At 39.5% G+C, this 24,863-nt stretch overlaps 1 protein-coding gene across 2 annotated transcripts in view; it reads right to left on the bottom strand.

Annotated features, from left to right (window-relative positions):
• The window catches only part of fstl4 (follistatin-like 4), a 209,683-nt gene that overhangs the window by 121,741 nt on the left and 63,079 nt on the right, over window positions 1–24,863 (bottom strand). For both annotated transcript variants that reach the window (XM_032533495.1, XM_032533496.1), the window contains exon 4: window positions 3,104–3,346. In XM_032533495.1, coding sequence (XP_032389386.1) covers window positions 3,104–3,346 — 243 coding nt within the window. The remainder of the gene's footprint in view (window positions 1–3,103; window positions 3,347–24,863) is intronic.

Raw genomic sequence — 24,863 nt, 5'->3', positions numbered from 1 at the left:
ACACACACACACAAACACACACACACACACTTCCCGTGACATCTGACTGATTTCCAACATTTTCTGTCTGCTGCTGGTTTGCATTTAGACATCGAGTTTAAGCCTAATGTGCTGACTGAACATCCCTAATGTGGATTAGCTATGCATGGTGGTGTCTGCCAGGAATCCTTACCTCCCTAACGTGATATGACTAAAACTGCTGCAATGTTTGTGAGTGTGATTGCGCTGACATAAAATCATGCTCTCTAAATAACTATAGCCTTACTAACTATTTTAACTTCCACACTGTGAGGGATTATGAAAGACGCTTAATACTAGTCTGTACAAGTATACTGTACATGTGCATGCAGTAATTGAAAGTGACTTGATTGAATGTATGAATAAAAGTAGTAAAAGAATTACCTAGACCGGTTAGCTTTAAAGTGAAGTCATGATTTAAAGGGACTGGACTGTGTGTTGGATAAGAATGCTGACTGTTCATGCTGAGAGTGCACTTTTGCTAATGAGTGATAGCCAATGATATAAGATTCTAATGATTTACTATAGAGAACTAGTGATCCATAGTAACCTGGTAATTTGTGAGTGGCAGGATATTGATGTAGGTAAGGTAGTAGAGGGTAGGAGTGTCTCAAAAGTTAGTCATGTTTGTGGACATGCTATTTGAATGTACAGTATATGTACAGATGAATGTATATGTACACATGTAAATGTGTTTTTAATATGACTTTATACAAATATGGTTTATGACACTGTATAAAAATCCTGTTAATGACGTCTGTACACTGATCCATCATTGTTTGCCTTCTCAATGACTTCTCAATTTCCTTAAATGCTATTAAATCCAGATTGAGAGAACCTGAAAGGACCTGTTTACATTGTAAATGTTTTTAACTATCTTTGTTGTATAACTTTTATAAATGTAATTGATTGTGTTTTTGCCTGCCTCTTGGCCAGGACTCCCTTGAAAAAGAGGTTTTTAACCACATTCGGGACTTATCTGGTTAAATAAAGGTTAAATAAAAAAAAGTTTAAAAAAAATGACAACACACCATTTAAATTCTCCAATTAGATTGACCTGGGCCTGAAACAATTCCTTGAGTACCTTGAATAATTTGATTACTAAAAATCCTCAAAGCTAAGTTTAATAAATGTTACCAATGTTGTATCACTTACAGTGTTTCCGCACGGATGATTATTACTGTCGCTCACCGGGCTGACACTGGCGCTGCTGGCGACACATGCCATGAAGACTGACGGCGCAGATAACAAAATTAAGAAAGAGAGCAAAAATAGCAAGGGGCTAAAAGAAGATAAAGGCTGGAGAAAACGACAGAAGTGTCCAAAGTTTGGAATCAGTTCAAACGTAATTAAAACAAAAACTCTGTACAGTGTGTCTACTGCAAAATCGAACTAGCTCACCACATTAATAGCACAACGTCAATGGTTCAGCATCTCAAGAGAAAAACTGTAGTCTAACTTAATATTTATTCCACGAAGTGGACCAGACTAAAGTAAATCACAGAGTCGTATGGACGATGAAACTACACCAAACACAACAACTACCAAAAACAAAGACAAGAAAATACATAGTGGTGACCACAATTTGATCAAAAGACCTGATTAACAATCTACTAGCATCAGAGTAACAGAGCTGTGTGAGAATGTAATCAAATATTTAAATTAAAATAGGTTGAGTATAACTAATATTTACATATAGGCCTATATACAGATCAGTCTCAGGTTGAAACTTGTAGTTCTGAAAGTTAAGTTGCACAATTTAAGGTTTAATGTATGCCTTAGTTTGAGGTTGTTATTGCATTTCAGAAAATGTTTGGTTTAAAAACAATGTAATGTGGCACTTAAATGCACTTAATATGTTTAGTTTTTTGAGAGACAATATTGCAAGCAATGTAAGCAATAAAAATGGAGCTTTTTCCGAAAATTAAACCAAACTATATTGTAATATAGAAATGACTTGTATATTATCGTTCTTCAATAAAACAAAAGTATTTCTTATCCAATTACTTTATAATCAATGGAATGATCGGTAGAATACTTGATCACTAAAATAATCGATAGCTGCAGCCCTACGGCTGCCACTATAAATGATTTAGATGCTCAGAGTTTGTGATTAGGACGAACTGCCAAGTTAGTCTGCTGACTTTAATTAAAAGGAGCGTGATTACATACTTTTGTTACATACAGTAATGTATACTGTCTGAGTGCCAATGTCAGTGCTTAGCTAAGGTTTCCCAGACAAACTTGACCCTGAGCCACAGCCTTCAGTGCCAAAATACAAATTACTTCATTCTTGCATATCGACTGAATCGGTGGCTGACAGACAGCATGATTTCCACAGTGATTGTGGCTTGTGATAAGAGCTTGACAGACGGCAACATGTTACAAAACAGTAGCTTTGTTAGTTTGTCTGTACAACTCTATTTCTGTTTCAACATGAAACTATAGTCAAAGTCCCACTACAGCCTTTAAATGCCTCACAGGCATCAGAACATCATTTGAGGGCAATCTTTCGCTCACAGAAAGCATCAAAAGTGTATAACCTACACCTATACCACACTCAGAGATGCAGTCAGCCATCAAAGACAACTGCCCCTGTGCAGCATCGCTGTGTTCATGTGTTATAGCAGTAGTCGCTCGGCAAAAAAGTGAAAATCTTAACAACCTAAATGAGTTCTTTTTTTTTTTTTGAAAAGAAAACTGTTCCAGAGGCATGTAATAGTTTCATTAGATATCATTCCATCTCACATTTTATGTAACAATACATAAAATAATAACTATGTATTTTTTAATCATTCAAAATAAAGATTTCATTTATTCATCTTAAATTCAAATCTGATCTTAAGTTAAATTTTTTTCATTAAAATAAGCTGGAGTTATTTCATATCAAGATATTGTATCAAATAAATACGGAAATGTGAATTCATTTATAGGATTATTTTTTTAACTAATTGGATTAAAACTTCCAGTTAACTTTTTAAACATGCTGTTGCTGGTACGTTCACATGTTTTGAACAAAATCTTTTTCACAGTGTGTAGCAGCCCGCTGCAGTGTCAGTGTATCCGTGTAACAGTCAAGCTGTACCTTTGAAGAAGCAGTCCTTGCTGTGCACCACATAGATCCGTCTTCTCTCCAGGCAGGCGGTGCGGTAAACCTCACAGTGGTTCTCGTAGAACCTGCCGTCTGAGCCACAAACTGGCACAAAGGAGGGCCGGCATTTTTCCTGGCAAACACACTCCGCACGGCCGGTTTCTGCCATCAGCACACACTGTCGACCACGTCCACAGTAAGTCCTACGACAGGGACCTCCGTCTGGATCAGAAAGGGCTGGAAGAGTGAGAGAAATAAGGGTTCATTTAGAAAAGGAGCAAGAGTAAATAAGCAAGTTAGTTCATAGAATCTCAAGAAAAAAAACAAGTTTTACTTGTCTTTATAAGTCCCTGATACAGAGTTATATTGACAAGTATAAGGTAGAGATCAGCCTAAGTTACAAAATGTAAAGAATTAATCCAACTTTCTCATTGGCACAGATCACAAATTTTGCGAGGAGACAGACAAGAGTACTGTGTCCTTGCTGATGCATATCTAGCATAATATAAACTGAAAATAAATGATAAAGCTGCTCACTGAACAGCAACCAGCTAGCACTCTTTGCCACCATCATTCCTGAAAGTCACAATGGAAAATACATTTAGGAGCACATGGAGTGGGCAGTGAAATCTTTCAAAAATTGAAGATGTATCCCTGCCACATGGCTACATAGCCCTACACGTAGGACTGTGAAACTAATGTGTGACTATTTCTCACCAATGGCTGTTCAGTGCTAAACTTTGTTAGGTCTCCAGTGCCCCACATCAGCCTCTAATGAAACTAGGGTTGGGTACCGAACTCCGTACTTTTAAAAATTAACAAAATGTTAATAGTATAAATAGGTATGGAATTATTTTTAGAGTTGAAATTATTTATTTGTTATTACAGAGGGAAAGTAACAACAAAAGGTACCTTTGTATGTTATGATGCATTACCTCAGTTGGTCAATCACAATCAAAACATTTTTTGAAGTAGCAAGACCTAAATCTTAATTAGGACTTTGACAGGAGGAATGAAATGTTGAATCTCAATTCAAAATGTTCAAATAATGGTATGTCATCATTAAAGAAAAAAAAAATCCAGTAAGTAGGACCACTTCTTTCTGTAGAAGCAATTAAAAAATATACAGTATTTGACAATAAATCTACTGCAAGTACAAAAATGTTATTTTCAGATAAATATCTCCTGGTTCATGGAAATCAAACAAGGATTCTATCATTCTGAGCGCATTCTGCATTAGATATGCGAGTACAATAAAACAAAAGAAAACATAAATTACAACAGAGTAACAAGACATAGTTTTAGTAAAATTATGCACCAGAAATGGTAAAAAGCGTAAATTCAAGCCAAACACCTCCAGTCCTGATCACAGTTGTTAGACAGTGCTAACAAGGAAGAAACTTTTTTTAAAACGAAACCTAACTCCCTACAAATCCAACCAGCCAGGTGTCCTTATTAACACCTCTCAGCACTTACTCACACATACATCTGCACATACAAACACACAATATGCATACCTGAGTGTGTAGGTGCACTCAAAATGCAGGTAGAGCTCACACTTTTTGCCTAACTTACGCACACACTCGCGCACACGCGCACACACACACACACACACACACACACGAGTAACAACCACTGTGCTTGTGCCAACTCCTGCCCTACACACGCACAAATGCACATGCCGGCATCCCATCATCACCACTCACTGCCTACGAGACTTCACTTCTTTCCCCTGATTTAATCTAATTGCACTCACAGCGAGCCAAAAAGCTGCTGATCAAGCCAGACGCTCTACCTCGGATTGATCTTTCCTGACTCCATGAGCGTGACCGGGACCCTCCGCCCCTCTCTTGTTGTGATCACACGGTTGGATTCATGGCTCCCATGTGCCTTGAGGTTATTGCAGTAAAAACTACCTGATCAAACAGGTACAAGCAGGGCATCTGGTGCCTCTCAAACCAAGGTGGCAAATGTCAATGGTAATAAGAATTAGAAATAAACATTGAGATGAAACCCTTCCCCAAGTTTACACACTATTCATATGATTGTGAGAAAGCTCAATTAATATTAACAAACAAGAACAACTCCTTCGCAGGCACACTTAGTGCTGATTTCATTGGTAGAGGTGCAACTTCAGTTCACAGTGTATTTGTTAAGAGATTAAAGATGTACAGTATATATATATATATATATATATATATATATATCTGTAAATAAATACATTTTCAAATGAAAAAAAATAATTGTTAATGACTACTTAAGTAAATTGAGTTCTCACCTTTAACCCCTGAACTTCCACACAACACTGCCTCTGCTGTTACAGAATACACAAATGTCAAAATAGGATTACTTTTTTTAAGGACTGAAGCCGTTACAGGCCGGTGGCTGGATGTTTATTGTTTAAAATGTACTGTTCTAAGATTTAAAGGTCCCATGGCATGAAAATTTAACTTGAGGTTTTTTAACATTAATATGCATTCCCCCAGCCTGCCTATGGCCCCCCAGTTGCTAGAAATGGTGACAGGTGTAAACCGAGCCCTGTGTGTTGTGCTCTGATGGGCCAATCTAGAATCTTTCCCCTCATGAGATCATAAGGGGCAAGGTTACCTCCCCTTTCTCCGCTTTGCCTGCCCAGAGAATTTGGCCCGCAAATGAGAAAGAGAGAGACAGAGAAAGAGCCCCCCCCTCCTCCCTCCCCCAAAAGCTACAGACACAGAAATGGAACACACTAAGGAAAGCTCATTGTAGGACTGGCTCTAGTGGCTGTAGTTCTGCACCAAGGTTGAATTTTGGGAAAGAGGCTTCAGATACAGTAGAGGGGACAATTAAGGTCTGTATAAAAGCATCCAAAGAGCAACATGTCATGGGACCTTTAAAAACAAATTGGTGTAAAAGAAAATCTTCACCCCTAATTGGCCCAGTTGAGTTTCATCTTAGCAATCTGTCTCTTTTTACATTTTATGTTAAGAAGCTTTGTTATTTGCCATGGAAACGAGGGTAAATATAAAAAAGGAGGTGACTGTTGGCTGCAGCACTGGGACAAACAAGACACCCCATGACTAAACTCAAAGTCAAGGTAGAGGGAAAACATTAATGTTGTGAAAATGAAACCATAATTATAACAGCTAAATAAGAAATACATACGTAAAAGATAATATATAGTTGCTGCTAGTAATATAACATTTCCGTTATGGGAAACTGTGGAGGATATGATACTGTTCCAAGAATAGAAATACACATCTAAAAGTGACTTGCTTGTCATTGTGTTGATGCTGTTTTAAGGTTGAGTTGGTTAAGATGCTGAGAAGGAGTCAGTTCTACTATCCCTCTGCAGAATAAGGCTAAAACCATATTGGCTTCACTTAGGAGCCCAATCTAAGCTTTTAAAGTGAAAGTGCAGAAAACAGAAATTTAATTTGCCTGCATTATAATCATATCTCAACTCTCAGCATATTCAATAACAGAGGTAATGCAATGTTGTCGGAGAAGAAATGCCCCTAATAATTACATAAGGGCGATTCCAGGGCCGACGCATAGAGGCAAACAATCAGACGCAAAAAAGAACACACATTATTACACTAGCACCCTCCTACTCACTTTGAGGTATCGGTTGCAGGCATGGCTACACTCTTGTGTTCAGTCACTGTCTAATACACAATATCTGAGCTTGCACACACAGGAACACTGTCAAACACAAACACACACGGATACTGCTGAAGCAATTCCATCTATTCAGTCCATCTATCAATTAGTCAATCAACACTATGCTTCATTGACCACAACTTCAATCGTCGATCAACTGTTTAAGTCATTTATCAAGCAAAAACATTTTCTAGGTCCAGCTTTTTATTTTCTTCTTTATTATGTTACATATAATTAAAAAAAGTCTGACCGTACTGTAAGAGATTGTCTCATTCCTCATTGTCAGAGTGGGAATACATAATTGCCACGTTGACATTTTATAGACTAAATGTTAAATCAATTAAACTAATCAGTGCTACACAAAATAAAAAAACACAAGCACAGTCGACAAGTACGTGTAATCTAACCTGACCTGGTAGCAGTGACTACTTCTTTATCATAATTAAGTACTAGGAACCTGCTAGAGAAAGCTGTAGGGTTGTGGGTGTGCCAGGTAACTGCCCCGAGGGGAACATGCATGGGAAGGAGGAGGAGGAGTGGAGTAAGACAGACTCAATTCCTTTTTATCCAGTTTACTAATTGTTCTGTGTGTTTGGGCAAAGCATCTGTGGGAAATGCAAAATAGCCCGGCTCCCTTGCGACCTTGCTGTTCATGTCAAGGTCGGGGACGATTACAAGATGGTTTGTATTCTCCAAGCGTGGGAGATTAAACGCTTAGCAACAACCGTCCGGCAGCAGTTACCCCACTGGTGGCTGTACTTCCTTCCTTCTCTTGTTTTTCCCCTCCCTGCCTCTCCTTTCACTCCATCAACCCCCTCGCCCTTTCCCATTTTGCTCAGAGAAAAGAATACATGAACAGCAGCCATTCGAACAGCACAAACAATACCGCATAAAAGTTCCATCAACAATATACAAGCTGCCTGACATTTAGTTAAGCCCTTCTGCTCCCGTTCATCCTTACTGTAAGTCCTTTGTCTTGTGTTCTCTAGGACCATGTTGGCTGCAATTGTGGCTTGCTAGACGTGGAGGCTAAACGTGTTGTTTGATAATCCTCCCTGTCTAAGCTGCAGGCCCAGTGCACTCTTACAAGTTCAGACACTCTGCGGTGCCAAGACAGTGCTAGGCCGACCATCCAGAGTCAAAGCTTTGCATCCCGTCACTCTAGTCCTTTCTCTTGTATTCTTTGTTGTATTTAGTTGGGCTTGTGTAAATTCTCTGTCTCTTTTCTCTCTTTGTCAATACCCGTCTGTTGTTGAGCTCTGCTGGGCTTTAGGGAAACTGAGACCAAGTATTGTCCACCATAATCAGAGATTTCCAGGACGTTTTGCAAAGAACACTGTCAATAATTGCATGGCAACATAAGCAATTTGCAAAAAATGTAAAGACCATTTGGACTTATCTTTCTGACAATTTTGAACCAACAAAGATAAGTTCCCCATTCATTTCATTGTATGCAAGCCTAAGTGGATGAGAGCATAACTGGAGGCACAGCATGACAGTGTGCCTCACTGACTGCCTTTTTAATTGGTCGGGGAGAAGCTACAATCTTGTTGGTCTTGGTCCTGGCTGTAACATTGTGATGAAGCCATTGGTTTGCCATTGGCTTCAATCTGTACACAATCACATATGCATTGTACAGCCCACTTGCGTAAAGAACAGTGCACAGACACAGTCAGAGAAAAAGAGCGAGTTAATATATGTCACTTCACTCTTGAAGCAACTTATGTCTAAACCCTTGCTCTATTTACAACTAAAATATACCGCAATATATTTATACCTGAGGCTAGACTCCCAAGCTCTTTAAATCCCTTTAACATTTAAAGGCAATCACTACAAAGTCTGTTTATTTTGTATTTAATCCATCTCCACAGAGGGGGAATTTATTGCTTTTGATACATTTTCCTCAGAGACAGAGGGCCACTGCCGAACTTCTTACTAATTAGACTGGAAGAACATTTTTGCCCCGCTGATGTGGGACTCGCTGCCTGCAGCACTACCACGTTTTAACCGCCCCATCGAAACTCAAAAGCCGCATTCACAAACCCTTCAGGATATCAATGTGTGACATTTACAAAAGCGAAGAGTGGACATTTCTTGCCAGCAGACAACTTTTCTTAGATAAAGTTCAACCCCAAAAGTGTCACTGTGCATTGTCTTTTCATTTCACTTGTGTGAGTATAAATGTATGTGTGCATAGTGCGCATGTTTATGGAATACGTGTGTTATGCAGCCCAAGAAAAGCTCTGTCACATCTGCTGATCTTTCAGATCATTCCATTTGCTCTAAAGCAGCTGTAGGTAATTAAATTCAGAGACGCGCCGTCAAACACTGTCTCCCCTGTGCCGCGCAGTCGAACAAAGCACTTCTGACATGCACGCTGAGCTGGAATATCAATGGACAACAACAGCCCTCAGTGAGAGGTGAGGCATGCTGTGGCACACACACAGATAAGAACAAACTGTCCATTTTGCTGCATTGTACCCAAAATGATGTTACTTTCCTGAGCAAACAAACTGGAATACAAATAAACTAAGGTGTGCTGCAGTTTATTTTTTGTTAGGGGTGGGGCTGGGCAATGTGGCCAAAATATTTTATTACAATTTTGGTCATTCCATATCTTGATAATGAGAGATATATATAGATATAGATATATTTAATTAATTGTCCGATATTTCAGTCTGGACCAAAGGATAAACTGATAGACAAGACAGAACGTAAACCTGACGTTGAAACTCTGCGTCTCAACTCCTGACTCACTCTGGATGCTAGAGACGACTACTGCAACACCACTACAAAAAGTACTTTAAAAGATAATTACATTTAACATAAACTTTGTGCCAGAGCTCTTTTTCTCTATTAACCCTTGTGTTTTCTTCCTGCCGACCATGCAACTTTATGGTTTTCTGGGTAAAAATCTTAAATTAAAACTTTTTTTTTTTTCAATGTTTTGGTCGTCTTTATCGACACTTGTTGCTTTCCCCCGATGTTTTAGTCACCTTTTTTCTGGGCTTTTGAAGCTTTTGCAACTTTCTTTTATAAAAAAAATAAATTCAAATGCTATAAAATTGAACAAAACACCCAAATTGAATGAAAGTAATGAACTGATCAGTTATTTCACAAAAGTTTGTTGAAACTATTCATGCTATTTTGTCTGTGAAAATTTAGTTGAAAGAAGGGTCAAATTGACCCGAGGACAACAAAAGGGTTGTGCTGCAAATTGCCGATTACCTCCATGACCTCTGTCTAAATGGCAGGTTAGCCAGTAGCTTGGTGATAGATTTGATGCACACTGAAGCTATTTAAGTCAGCCAAAGTTTTGGTTTTAGTGTATAAAGACAAATGTACTGTTGATGACTGGCATCTAGGCTTGGACATAGTCCGTTCAGACAGCAAACTTAAGTCTACACAGACAGACACTGCCACACACCCTAAGGAAACTAGAAGGTTGAAATCGTGACTATAATGTGGCAAACAAAACACTGGCAGTGGAGAGGCTTTCACTGATTTCTGAAGAGGCATGGCTGATGGCTGAAGCTGAATACTAAAGGATGTAGTCATTGCTGATTAAGTGTACTTGTCACGTCCCTTATTAACACATGCTGACTCGGTTTCCTCCCATGTCTTGATGTTTCTCCAGCTCTCCCCCTCCCATCCAGATTATTGATTGTGAAGGATGCAAATGGAAGAAGTTATCAAGGGAAATGACAAGCTGTTCACTGCTGCCGTTTATGAGGTGTTACTGTGTGTGTTAAGACACATTTAATGTAGTTACTTATTCAGTAATGAGGAGAGTAAAATGGGGAATTTAGTTTGCATTGATGTTTCTACCTTGACAATGTACCCACTATGTGATACTCGTTTTGTTTTCTTTAGCAGTGTACGATAAAATGTCTCACGTGTGTCTGTTTATTATGGTAATGTTGAAGACATTAAATTATGTTAAATTATGACATGTGTGTTTAAGAAGTATAGTGTAAAGATGGTGGAAATTGGTTAGTTGAATAAGAGAAAGCAAAAAACAACATACTGGAAAACATCAAGCTCATTATCACAAAAAAGGCAATTTATTTAAAATTCAGTTAAAATACTGTTTTGGAGACGGGCAGAGAGAATGCTGACTTGGCCTCTATACAGCAAAGGTACTTGGTGTGTGCCTCAAACAAAATGTGACTGGGCACATCTGGCTGGTTCAGCTGATAGACTGGGATCACAAGATCAATACAAGCCTATCTGCAGCCGCGAGACTCAGCTCTATCGAAAGAGCAACCTGGGAGAGCTGGGCTGCTGCTGTTATTTCTACCCGGGGCTCACACATTATCCACTACATACCAGAAAGTTTGGGATAATTTGAGGGTTTGTGGGTAGGTTTGTGTTTGTGATTGGCAAGCAGCTAGGTCACAGACCGTGGCAGGCTCTGAAGATAAAATGTCAAAATACACTATTGGATATTTGGAATCTATCCGATTTGCTGCACCAGGTTTGGGACTTCCATTCTCAGCACATAAGGGCCCTCATTTATCAACCTAACGTAGAAACCAGCGCAGATATGAGCGCAGAAATCTTGAAGAAGGCTTCATGTGGGATTCATGAAGCGTTTGTATTACACCAATCAGAACGTAAGAATGTTTGTACATTAACAAATGCAGCGGCTGGAAACAATCACGCCCTAAAATAGTCTTGGTTTGGAGGCCTCGCCCCTGCTATTTACGACATGGCCAGACGTAATCCGGCTAAGAAGCAGCACCGTTCAGAGGTGGAGATTGAAACCCTGACGTCTCAGTTTAATTTGTAGTAATCTGTGTCCTATTTGGCAGCCTAACAACTGGTATTAGGCTGTAGGAAGAATGCGGAATAGAAAGAGATCACTGATGCGGTCAACAGTGTTGCCGTATTAAATCGGACGCCAGCTGAAGTTTTTTTAATTTATATATCCTTGACATATGTATACTCCTAATAGTATATAAATATATATATATATATATATATATATGCAGGCTTATATTGCAATCTTTTAGGGCTACATGTAGGTGTACCTAAAAGTAAACACACAGTAGCGGAGTTTATGCAGTGGTTTTTTTATTTTACTTGTGTTTTTTTTTTCGCGAGTTAGAGCCAGGCAACAGCTTGAGGGAGAGTGCGTGCCCCCCCCCGTGCTAGACCACCACCCGACCCAGCAGATCGAGGGTCTGGAAGACAAAATATGTCAGTCAATGGCAGAAAGAAATCGTTCACTTGTGGCCATTAACAACACTTTAAAAGACAAACGAAAACCATGTTTTCCTGTATTGAATTTCATTGCTAAACATAACATTACAGTGGGGCTCGAAAGTTTGGGCACCCCAGGTAAAAATTTGTATTAATGTACATGAAGAAACCAAGAAAAGGTTTATAGCATGCACCGCCCCCTTTGGAAAGCTAAGACCTGACAGTGTCATGGATTGTTCTCAGTCATTGTCTGGAAAGACCAGGTGATGTCAATCTTAAGGTTTTAAATGCCCAGGCTCATCTGACCTTGCCCCAACAATCAGCCCCATGGGTTCTTCTAAGCAGTTGCCCAGAAAACTGAAACTGAAAATAGTTGACGCTCACAAAGCAGGAGAAGGCTATAAGAAGATAGCAAAGCGTTTTCAGATGCCAATATCCTCTGTTCAGAATGTAATTAAGAAATGGCAGTTATCAGGAACAGTGGAAGTAAAAGCAAGATCTGGAAGACCAAGAAAAATATTAAACAGAACAGCTCGCAGGAGTATGAGAGAAGCAAGTCAAAACCCACGCTTGACTGCACGATCAATCCAGAAAGATCTGGCAGACACTGGAGTTGTGGTACATCATTTCACTAAAATGAGATACTTGTACAAATATGGTCTTCATGAAAGAGTCATCAGAAGAAATCCTCTTCTACATCCTCACCAAAAAAATCTGCATTTGAAGTTTGCAAATGAACATATAGACACGCCTGTTGCATTGTGGAAACAAGTTCAGTGGACCGATGAGATTAAAATAAAACCTTTTGGCCGGAATGAGCAAAGGTACGTTTGGAGAAGCAAGGGCACAGAATTTAATGAAAAGAACCTCTGTCCAACTGTTAAGCATGGGGGTGGATCAATTGTGCTTTGGCACAAGAAACATTTCACGAGTAGAAAGAAAAATGGATTCAATACAATTTCAGAAAATTTTGGACGCTAACTTGATGCCATCTGTGAAAAAGCTGAAGTTAAATAGAGGATGGCTTCTACAAATGGATAATGATCCTAAACACACCTCAAAATTTAAGGTGGATTACATCAAGAGGCGTGAACTGAAGGTTTTGCCATGGCCTTCACAATCTCCTGACCTCAACATAATTGAAAATCTATGGATAGACCTTAAAAGAGCAGTACGTGACAGACAGCCCAGAAATCTCAAAGAACTGGAAGACTTTGTAAGGACGAATGGGCGAAGATACCTCAAACAAGAATTGAAAGACTCTTGGCTGGCTACAAGAAGCGTTTCCAAGCTGTGATACTTGCCAAAGGGGGCAGTACAAGGTATTAACTCTGCAGGGTGCCCAAACATTTGCAGACGCCATTGTTTTGTTTTCTGTTATTTTGAAAGCGTAAATGATGGAAATAAAATCTAATTTTTTGTGACATATTATAAATATGTCTAATCTGTAATTTGATGCCTTTAGGAGATTTTCCAACTTTTCTTGGCTTCTTTATGCACATTAATACAAATTTTTACCTGGGGTGCCCAAACTCTCGAGCCCCACTGTATACCTTTTGAAAGTGAGGAGTAATATCCTGTCTCCTTGGTATAGCCCCCAGTAGGGGCTGTGCTGGACGCTGCTCTCTGGGCATCGGGTCAACTGGCACCATCACTACATTTATGACCTGTTTTTGACATTGTGCAGAACACCACAGGCTAAAACAATGTTACTGACTTTTTCTGGCGTGTAGAGTAGGGTCCCCTCCCCCTGATGGCCGTGAGCTACGCCCTATTTCATACAAATATTAATTTGTTTATTTATTTATAACCACTGAGCCTATTTCAGGATCAACGTGGGACTGGAGCCAATCCAAGAACTCGCAGAGCACAATTTACAAAAAACAGTTTAAAAATAATGTTACAAATCTAACACAGATGAATTATATTAATGAAATTTAGGAATGAAAAGAGTGTTTATGCAAAAGAACAGCACATTGCGATGGTGAAATGGCTCAACGTGTTTTCTCTGGGCAACTTGGGAGTGCAACTGCCTACAGGGTACGAAAATGAGAGCAGAAAAAAGGCAAAAAAGAACTGGTGAACCATCTGGGAGTAAAAAGCTTTGACAGCATGAGGAAACCACTGTGAGACCAAAGTGAGTTTGAATTCACACTAGGTAGCCGTCAGTCACATGTTCACATTGGTAATGGTATGACAGGTACCTGTTTCTCACTCTGTGGGCTGCACTCCCCAGGGGACTGAACATGATTTGGGAGGGTGGCAGGACTTCCTCTTGTGAAATAATTAATTTTTGATGCAGCCTCCGGGCTTTCCACAATAATTAAGTATGAAGAAGAGCTGAAAATAATTATTTGGTGTTAGAGTCTGACAAGCTGGGTGAGCTCAAGTCTCGTTGAAAGCTGCAAGGGCATGTCTTTATTTATTTTTTCTCTGTTTCTCCTTCTCTTTCAGGTGGAAGCGTTAACCACTCTACCACTTAGCTAAATGTACTTACATTGTGAAACAACTTATTTCATCCCCCTTTTTTAAGGAAATACTTATTTCAGATTCAGAATTACTTAATTCATTAATTAAATTACATGCTAAGATGTATGCAAGAGGTTGTTTTGTCATTTTCATAGATCCAAACATTCATACAGCATAAATCTAAACTCACACTGAATATAAAGTAACCTAGGTTGCATGCTTTGTTCATTAAAACTGTCAATTTTAAGCAAGTGAAAATTGCATACCATCTGCTCCAACTCCAGATGGATCAAAGTTCTAGTGTGCTTTGCTGTACCTTAGCTGACTTTGTGTAGGTTTGTATGCAAGGGTGTCTAAGTGTTGACATGTATACAAGTACACTTAAAAAAGACACACACAGCTGCCTGTGATTGATCTCTGAAACTCAGAGAAGCTGGATCACACAGTCTGCGTTATTATTTTCTACAATTTTATTGCTACGGCAGCTACAACTACAGTAAGGCTACAGTAATAAAGGGCTTGAGCATCAGTCCTCTTCAGCTGCCACCCTCATATTTCCACATTAATGCCAGCACCGCCAAGGATGAAATAAGCTCTCAAGATGTATTTTCTGCAGTAGGTTTGAGCAAGCATGTGGGTGTGGAAAATATCATCTCTCCTGGAACAAAAAATCCCTTCTCATTTCAGGAGTATGTAGTGTACAAATAGAAAGTGTTTGGTAAGAAAAAAAAGGTCCCTCTCGTGTCCTGTACACAAGTCTTTGGAGCCGTATGATCTCAATCTTCAAGGCCTAAATTAAATTTTGATCTGTGTTTGTGTGTCTGCAAATGTGCATGTATGTGCGTGAGACAGACTGAAGCCCAAAACAGAATGTACCACTCATTTTTTGGGTAAAAATGTTTGGTTTCCCTTATTAAAAAATACAGTTTTTCCTTAGCTGTAAAATGCATGTTATGCTCCCACTTCAATCCATCCCTGTTTATTATCAACAACATCTTAATCCCTTCTATACAACTGCAGTCTCATCGTGCTCTCCCATGTCGCTATTTATCTCTCTATTTATACATCTCTGTAGAGAATAGACTGTATTTCTGCTGACACCACACCGGCACCTCCCTCCCTGCAGGGCTCTGGAAGAACAGAAACCAAGCGCCCCCAATGGCCCTGCTCCCACAGCCAAGATGACTAATAGCCCCCGCAGGGCGAGAGGCTGCAGAGGTGAGGCGCAAAGGTGAGAGAGAGAGAAGATCAAGAGGCTATGTTGTCTCACATGGCTTGTAAAAGCTTCCTCTGTTGGGTGGGCTTTGGCTGATTGATGCTCTATTCACACAGAGATATTGTTGTGAATCAAATCCTTTGTGTCCATTTAGAGGGGCAGAATATTACTGGCCACAGCAGGATGCTTATCAAAGAGTCTTATCACTGAGGTATCAGATTAAGAAAAGAAGAAAAATATATTCTCTTTACTGAGTGTTATACACTAAATGGACTGCAGCATAGTTCCATACTGTACATGGTTCTGTTGTGTGTTAGAGATGTACGGAGTTAATTTAGAATTTACTGATAACATAACAAGAATGCATCTGTGTATTGCGCACCAACACTATACTCTGTCAAGACTCGGCTGTTGCAAGCACGACAATGGAAATCACTTCTTTCAAAAAGAAGCTGATCTGAGTCTTGGCTGGGCACTCTATAGTTATTTAACAAACATTATTTAAACAACAGTACAACAGTGTATTTTTTAAGGCTATTTTCAGTGAACGATGACTACACATTTATTGCTGTAGTGTGTACGGAACGACCTAGACCTAAAATAGAAAGCTCATTGATGTGTTTTTAACAACATCTGAAGCTCTATAGCACAGAGGAATAAGATATATCAGGCTGTGGATGTACCGTCAATACTTGCTGATGGAATCAATTCCTTGTTGATTTTGGTCTTTCGTGGTTTTTGTTGATTTTGGTATTGCGTAGCTTATGTGCTGTTTGCTTTAATAACACATTGCTCTTGTATGTTTGTGGATCAAGGTTGTTTTAGCAAATACTTTTTAGGTCAATATACTCAATTGGTTCTCAGCCTGCAATAAGCTTTAAAAGACAATCTAGGTGATGGACTATATGCACATCCAATGCACGGCTGTACAGCATGTCAGCTGCACTTTAAACTTGAAGTAAAGTGAAGCCAACAGGCTCCTTTCCTATAAGTGACTTTACTTCCTGTAGTCTGGCAATGTAAATTGCAACAAAAGGAATTCAAAAAAAATTTGATACCTGCACATTACAGTAAAAGTGTGGTTGATAAGAGATACATCATTGTAGTTAAATAATTTGCCGTGACAGTGTTTTCAAAAGCTTCTATGCAAGACAAAACATAATTTTGCATCTACAAGATTAAAAAAAAAAGATTGAGAAACTCTGTCCGAGAAATACATTATGTTTCCAACCACCATTAGCATAAGATGATTATTATTAAGGGGAAGTCTTGGCAGGCATGGAAGATTCAGACAAGATTAAAATCCCAGATGATCTGCACTATTATTACAAATCACTGGGCATCCCCAGGTACTATTAGTTGTTATGAATGCAGCTTTTCACTTCACATCACCTAAATTCTTGCACTTACATTGCCAGTTGATGGGGTGGAGGATAATATGCATGCTGAATTACTGTGTGAAACGTGTGCAAATATAATGTAGTAAATCCCCTATTGTATTTTTACATGTCTTTGTGCTTGTATAAATATACAAAAAATATACAGTATTTCACAAAAATTAGTACACCCCTCCCATTTTTGTAAATATTTCATTATATCTTTTCATGGCTCAACACTGAAGAAATGACACGTTGCTACAATGTAAAGTATGGTGAATGTACAGCTTGTATAACAGTGTAAATGTGCTGCCCCCTCAAAATAACTCAACACAGCCATTAATGTCTAAACCTCTGGCAACAAAAGTGAGTACACCCCTAGGTGAAAATGTCCAAATTGGGCCTAATTAGCCATTTCCCTCCCCGGTGTCATGTGAGTTGTTAGTGTTACAAAGTCTGATGTGTAAACAGGGAAGGAGGAAGGTGTGTTAAATTTGGTGTTATCGCTCTCACACTGGTCACTGGAAGTTCAACATGGCACCTCATGGCAAAGAACTCTGAAGATCTAAAAAAAAATATTTTTGCTCTACATAAAGATGGCCTTGGCTGTAAGAATATTGCCAACACCCTGAAACTGAAACTGGTGGCCAAGACCATACAGCGGTTTACCAGGACAGATTCCACTCAGAACAGGCCTCGCCATGATTGATCAGTGCACACGCTTAGTGCCATATCCAGAGGTCGTCTTTGGGAAATAGACGTATGAGTGCTGCCAGCATTGCTGCTGAGGGGGTGGGGGGTCAGCCTGTCAGTGCACAGAACATACGCCGCTGCATCAAATTGGTCTACATGGCTGTCGTCCCCGAAGGAAGCATCTTTTAAAGATTATGCACAAGAAAGCCCGCAAACAGTTTGTTGAAGACTAGCAGGCTTGGATTACTGGAACCATGTCCTGTGGTCTAATGAGACCAAAATAAACTTAAATAAATTTGGTTCAGATGGTATCAAGCGTGTGTGGTGGCAAGCAGGTGAGGATTACAATGACAAGTGTCTCTTGACTACAGTCAACCATGATGGTGGGAGTGTCATGGTCTGGGGCTGCATGAGTGCTGCCGGCACTGGGCTAGGGTTTATTGAGGAAACTGTGAATGCATGCAAACATGTACTGTGACATACTGAAGCGGAGCACGATCCCCTCCCTTTGGAGACTGGGCCACAGTTCAGTATTCCAACATGATAACGACCCCAAAACACACTTTTGAAATGACCACTGCCTTGCTAAAGAAGCTGACTGTAAAGGTGATGGACTGGCCAAGCACGTCTCCAGACCTAAACCCTATTGAGCATCTGCGTGGCATCCTCAAACGGAAGATGGAGACGCGCAAGGTCTCTAACATCCACCAGCTCGTGATGTCATCATGGAGTAATGGAATAGGAGTCCAGTGGCAACCTGTGAAGCTCTGGTGAACTCCATGCCCAAGAGGGTTATGACAGTGCTGGAAAATATTGGTGGCCAAACAAATATTGACACTATGGGCCCGATTTAGACATTTTCACTTAGGGGTGTACTCTCTTTTGCCGCCAGCGGTTTACACCTTAATGGCTGTGTGTTGAGTTATTTGGAGGGGACAGCACATTTAAACAAGCTGTAAAGTCACTACTCTACATTGCAGCAACGTCATTTCTTCAGTGTTGTCCCATAATAAGTTAAAATTAAATATTAACCAAAATATAAAGGGGTGTACTCACTTTTACAAACAAATACAATGTTCATCAACTTGTTGGTGTTTCGTCATTTGTCATTGAGGTTTGAGATGGTTATACATTGCAGTGGAGCAAGATTGTAATACAGTGAAGAGAGTGCAGTGCTTAAAATGTATCTGGATACTAAAGAGAGGCGATGAACTGAAAACAACTACAGGGAACAAGTAGCTGATAAACCTGGCTCCGGTTCATATACATATGCAATTACTGAGGCAGCATTATTCTGATGTTAATGGTATTGGACTCAGTCATCATATACAGTATCTGACAATAAAGTAGTAAGTGGGACTTGCTTGCTTGTTTGTTTGCACTAACCTTACCAATGTATTGGTAAAGAAATGTTTTCAGAGTTGTTATGCAGTACATTCAATTGCCTGTAGCTTTACACTCTTATGCAGAAACAGCTTGTGTGGCCTTTTATAAATCTCAATCAGCAACAATGTTGTAACTTCAATTGGCCAATAACACCATGCTGAAACAAACTAAAGAATGTTCAAGGATGTGATTTGGTTGTGCAATCAATAATATGATAACTTAGTTTAGTCGACTGATTTTGCTGAAGTCAGGCCGAGTGTTACATATCTGTCTACTTGTTATGTCCATTATATTGCAGAAGAAAGAGAAAAATCCAATTACATGAATAATGAGTCAGACATTATATCACAAGGAGGTTTAATCAGCCTGATCCAATTAAGCACAGACAAATTTGGCTCTGTGAAACTGAGGTGAGGATGTTGCAAAGTGATGTAAAGAGACAATGACTAATTTGTGGGAAAGAAGAGAAAAGCTGCTTTACATAGCCTTTGCATAAGCCAAAACAATTTATTACATATGATGGTAGACCTTTATTAAATTTGGTGGGGTTATTAAAGGGCTCACTGTGAGGGTTTCCTCAGAAATAACCACTGAGTTGTCTTTTTGTGGTTATGATGAAATCTTTTGGTACACAGACTTCACAGATTTCCGGTAAGAAAAATAAGAGATGGGTGGCATAAACTTAGAGATACAAAACCACAGGATGACACAGAGAGAGAAGATTCAACTTGGAAATATAAGCCCCCCAAGCAAGATGAGAGGGAATCTGAATGGCTGCATAGGCCTTTTTTTAAGTCAGCCTAAAGGAAATCTATTACTTAAATGACCAGTGTATTAGGGCTGATCCTAATGCTTTGAAACCTTGCCCGTTTATTATTGAACCTTTATTAACCAGGTAAGTCGATTAAGAACAAATTCTCATTTGCAACAACGACTTGTCACTTTCACACAGAGCAGCTCCACTGGAGCGGTTGGGGTTAAGGGCCTTGCTCAAGGGCACCCCAGCAATGGTGTGTGTGGTTTGTGTGTGTGTGTGTGTGTGTGTGGGTGTGTGGGTGGTGTGGGGAGACTTAAAGGGAGCGCAGGAGATCAATAGACATACAGAACATGTCGCATTCGGTTTCTGCTTGACTGCTTTTTTATGGTGGATAGTTCAAAAATATTTAGGCTTTGCTATGATTTTATGTGAGTGCTCTTATTAGAGCCCCGAGCTCCTCACTCAGCCCTGGCAAAAGCAAAGTCCACCAGAGACGGAGACACGTGTTTTTTGCATCATAAAATCAAGTTAGGTACACCAAATTATAAAAGAGCACAGTTTATATATATATATATATATATATATATATATATATATATATATTTATATATGATACCCTTTTGACTGCACTATGAAAGGGATATTAAATGCACACCTGATGCTTTTCAAGAGAATAGTCATAGCCATGACCAACACTAACCCCAGCTCACACCTGATAAAGACAATGCCAAACTAGACACATTAAGACAAAGCCAAAAAAGGAACAGCCCAGAATTAGAAGCTCTGAATAATACATTAACACATTTCCCCTCTTATACAACTGACAGGTCTAATGTTTAAATGATGATATGCCTCAAGGTACCAAAGAGGCATCATGAAGAAAAAAGTCTGATTTGTAATTTTCTTTTTGGGTTTAGATCATCAGAATAATTGTTTCTTTCCATTTTAAGAGTGAAGCATGCATACACATGAACAGAAAGCACCCACCAGACACAACCCTGGCAATAAAGAAAGCTAATGTATAAATAAAAAAGAGCAACCGCCATCTAAAATAGCTCTGACCGATGTCTGCCCAGAGAGAGACGTTCAGTGAGCGATCTCATCAGTGCTGCTGTCGGGTCTGTTCAGTGGTCAGGAGAGCCGCTGTGGTGTTGACAGCTGGCTGTCATTACTCCACAAGTGAGGGGAGACAGCAGGACAGGAGGAAAAAAGAGACAGCAAACAAAAAGGAAGGGAGCAGGGAGGTGGCAGGAGAGGGACAAGATGAGGGGCCTGAGGAAAAACAAGTGAAGCAAGGAGAAGGAGAAAAAGAGAAACGTAAAGTGACCTCTTGACCTTGTTGGATTTGGGCCAATAACCTAATTCTGTGCTGGGTTCATTTTTTGTCGGTTCCACTTTTTATTTCTCCTTACATTAAAAGAAAGTGACATATGCCTCGTCTACTAACGTTCCTAATTTAGGCCTCATTACTTTGTTCCATCGTAATTTCACTGGGTATCTCAGAAACGATTTTAACCAAATTTAATTGTGCAGGTCACAATTTTTAGCAGGGGTTTAACATTTTCACAACTTTTCTCCATTCCCCATGATATCCAAGCTAGAAAGAAAATCGATTATAGAACAAAAACCATGATTTTAACGTAGATTTGGATTAAGATGCGGAATACGACATTGTGTACTACTACAATAATATGCGTTGAAGATTGTGGAGTATAAACTCCTGAGTGCTTTCTACTTAGCACCTTTCATATGCAACTCAAAATGCTTTTACATTTAATTGTTTAAATGTTACATTTTACACTTTAACTGCAAGTCCTCACGCCTTCACTACCTGTTTTCATTTCACACATACCTATTTGTATGCAAATTATTTTAATGAAATATGAACAAAGTGCTTACTTTTAGGCCCTGCATCCAAAAGTTTGTCAAATTGCTAAAATACGTGTAGCATAACGAGTACTCTAAACTGTATACACTAGTTTGAGATGGCAAATAAAAGAAACAGAAAAGGAATTAGGTATGATGGCTTCAACACCATTAAAATATCACTATAATTGGCGTCTCTCACTTCCAGACGGCGTACTATAACCGGAATTTGACTTATGCAGACAACAATGTTAAATTAGAAAAAAATTTCAAATTACAAAAAGAGAAGAAGAAAATGAAATGAGGGGAGATGAGGAGGACACAGAGCTGAAGTGACATAGGTGAGAGGTGGGATAAATGTGGATAAATATCAGAAGCAAAAGGGAGGCTGAGATGAATTACAAAGCAGTAGGAAGAGAAAGACAAATAGTTGAGGACGGAAGGAGAAAAAGATAAGACTAAAGGGTGCTGCAGGAGGAAGGGAGGTGCGCAAGATGAAAGGAAGGGAGGGAGCAGGAACAATGAGACAGGGAGTAAGTGGAATCGGGGAGGGATGACTTTTGGACAGCTGGAGAAATAACTAAAGGCCAAGCATCTGAGGGACCACCACTGAGCGGTCAATGTGTGTGTCTGTGTGTTTTGACCATGTTTGCGAGTATGAAGCATGATGTGGAGACAGAGAGAGATAGTGAGTGGTGACAGGGGAGTTTGAGAGTGAGAGAGGAAGACCAATAAAAGAGAGAAAATTTAAAAGAGAGAGACATGAACAAAGACACAGAGAGAGAGAGAGAGAGAGAGAGAGAGAGGGAGAGGGAGAGGTGGATTAGGCCCAATGTGTTGAGGATTAGGGATTTAGGGCTTGTTGGAACAGCCAGTGTGTTTACATGAAGCAAGAAATATGCATCTTGCCTGGAGATATGGGTATTCTTTGAGTTTAAGTTGGGTTTAGATTTAGCAGTAGATTTGAGTGAGGGAATACTGTTAACACAAGCAGAATACTCCATATGACTTGTTTTGGTGGAAATGCCGAGGGCATTGTTTGTGCTGACTTAAAACTGTGACTGCAAAGTCTAAACCATAAAAGAAAGAATACAATAGTTATTTTGAGATAGATTTTGTTTAACAACCATTTGCACATATTCACCAATAGAGAAAATATGTTAAACGCGACACAGGATGCACAAGAAAAGAAGGTAGAAGTTAAAAATAAAGAATGAAATGCCAAAGCCTTTACTTGTGCTTCCGTTTGTTTTGGAGAACAAAATGAAGCGGAATTTGGTTTCTTTAAAACCTGGTGCTTGTGTGATGAGTTCACAGAGGGGGCATGACGGGAACACTCAGCTTCAATCAGATCACAATCCATAATAGATGGCCATGTAAATATCTTATAAGGGAGGGCTATGGAGAATATGACTTCGCACTCAGGAACACACACATGCATGGACACACACGCACACACAAAGAACCACAAGCGCAGACAGCAGAACCACAGAGAGCAGACATCCCTCACTGTCATGCAAGAAGAAGAAAAAAAGAGTGTATTTATCGAATATTCATGCCCTATCTTAATGGATCTTTTGTCTAAATGCTGTTTTGTTTTTTGCTGTTGTCTGTGTGCATGCCTAACAAAAACAGGATAACTTGTAAATGACCCATGTTTGCTTCTGATTGCGATTTTCCTGAAAAACACATAAAAACAATTGTTCCATTGGTCTTACTTTATCAGTGTTAATATTGAAAAGTAAATATTGTTGGCAAAAATGCAATAAATTATTCTTCTGTAAACTCAGCAAACTGTAACCGCAAACACTTTGTTAGATACTGTCTTGTGAAGGGAAGAACACAAACGTACGAGTACACACATGATCTTGAACAGTCCCACTCTTTTGCAGAGCTCTGAGAGAGATATCGTCACGGTCATGGTCCTGTGGTTTTACTGGCGAGGCCATTGGTAGGGTTTAGGACATCACTGTGTTTGATATTCAAGTTGTAAATGAGGCATACTGGTCGAAATTTTGTCAATACTGAAAAATACTAGTTTGGACCTTAACAAAAGGAACAAGGCCAGCTTTATATATTTAATAAACATAAAGTTCCTTTGTGCATGTAAATTAGGTGGAACTGAATATCTAGGCATTGTAAAGCCATTTTTGATCTGGTCATTTCGTTATAAACTTGTTTTTTGGCAGTCCCACAGCTATCAATTCATTTCCTTTATTTTTAACCATTTTTCTCTTTGCATTTGGGGAAAAACAAAAGCGCCAAAAAGCATGTTAATTTAATAATGGATTCAGCTGAAAAAAATGTTCCAAACCAGTGAAGGTGAAACATGCTCCCATTAACAAATGTGGAAAACTGTCTGTTACAAAAGAAAATTCATTCAAACGTCAACCACACTTACAAACTTTAAATATAGACACAGGCACACAGTCACACACACTGTCCGTCTTTTCACTTACAAGCCCATTATTTTGTAACATGGAAGTTTGGCTCCTTTGAGAGTCTGTTCTGTCTGGGTGGTGATGATATTATGAGTGCCGATGCAGCGCTAAGCCCTGCAACGCCCCACAGGGGAGCACTAAAAGCAAACCCTGACCCTGTTGATTATCAATAATTCAACAGAAATCAGGGTTAGAATAAGTGCAGCGCCAAACGACACATCATACAGCATGCAGAGGAGACGATGGCCTCCACCATCATAAAGTTTGCATAAGGCCCAAGCCGACCAGTTAGCAATACACAATGCTGAACATTAGCTCCATTACGTCGAAAAAATGAAGGCTGATGGGACGAATGTGGGGGGATAAAGTGGTGGTGAGTCATCAACCACTCTGGGTCTCCACTGAGACCCACCTGGCATTTAAAAAAATTGAGCTAGACTCCACCATAGTGGATACAGGAGGCCATCAGTGGCTGGTGGCCCAGCCTTCTGACTGGCCTGCTGGGAAGAGAGCCATGTCTGTATGGAAACAAACCGACTCAAAAAGAAAAGGATTGCTTTGGGAGAGATTAGTCTGAGAACGATGGACAAACGAAAAAAGGGTACAAGTAAAGAGAAAACCAAGAGAAATACATACCAAACAGAGCCTTGTTTGTATGTCCGAATTATCTACCCCTTCCACTTAAAGAACCATTTTGGGCTTT

The sequence above is a fragment of the Etheostoma spectabile genome, chromosome 13 (assembly GCF_008692095.1).
Source record: "Etheostoma spectabile isolate EspeVRDwgs_2016 chromosome 13, UIUC_Espe_1.0, whole genome shotgun sequence".
NCBI lineage: Eukaryota > Metazoa > Chordata > Actinopteri > Perciformes > Percidae > Etheostoma > Etheostoma spectabile.
This window is presented reverse-complemented; position numbering and strand designations above follow the sequence as displayed.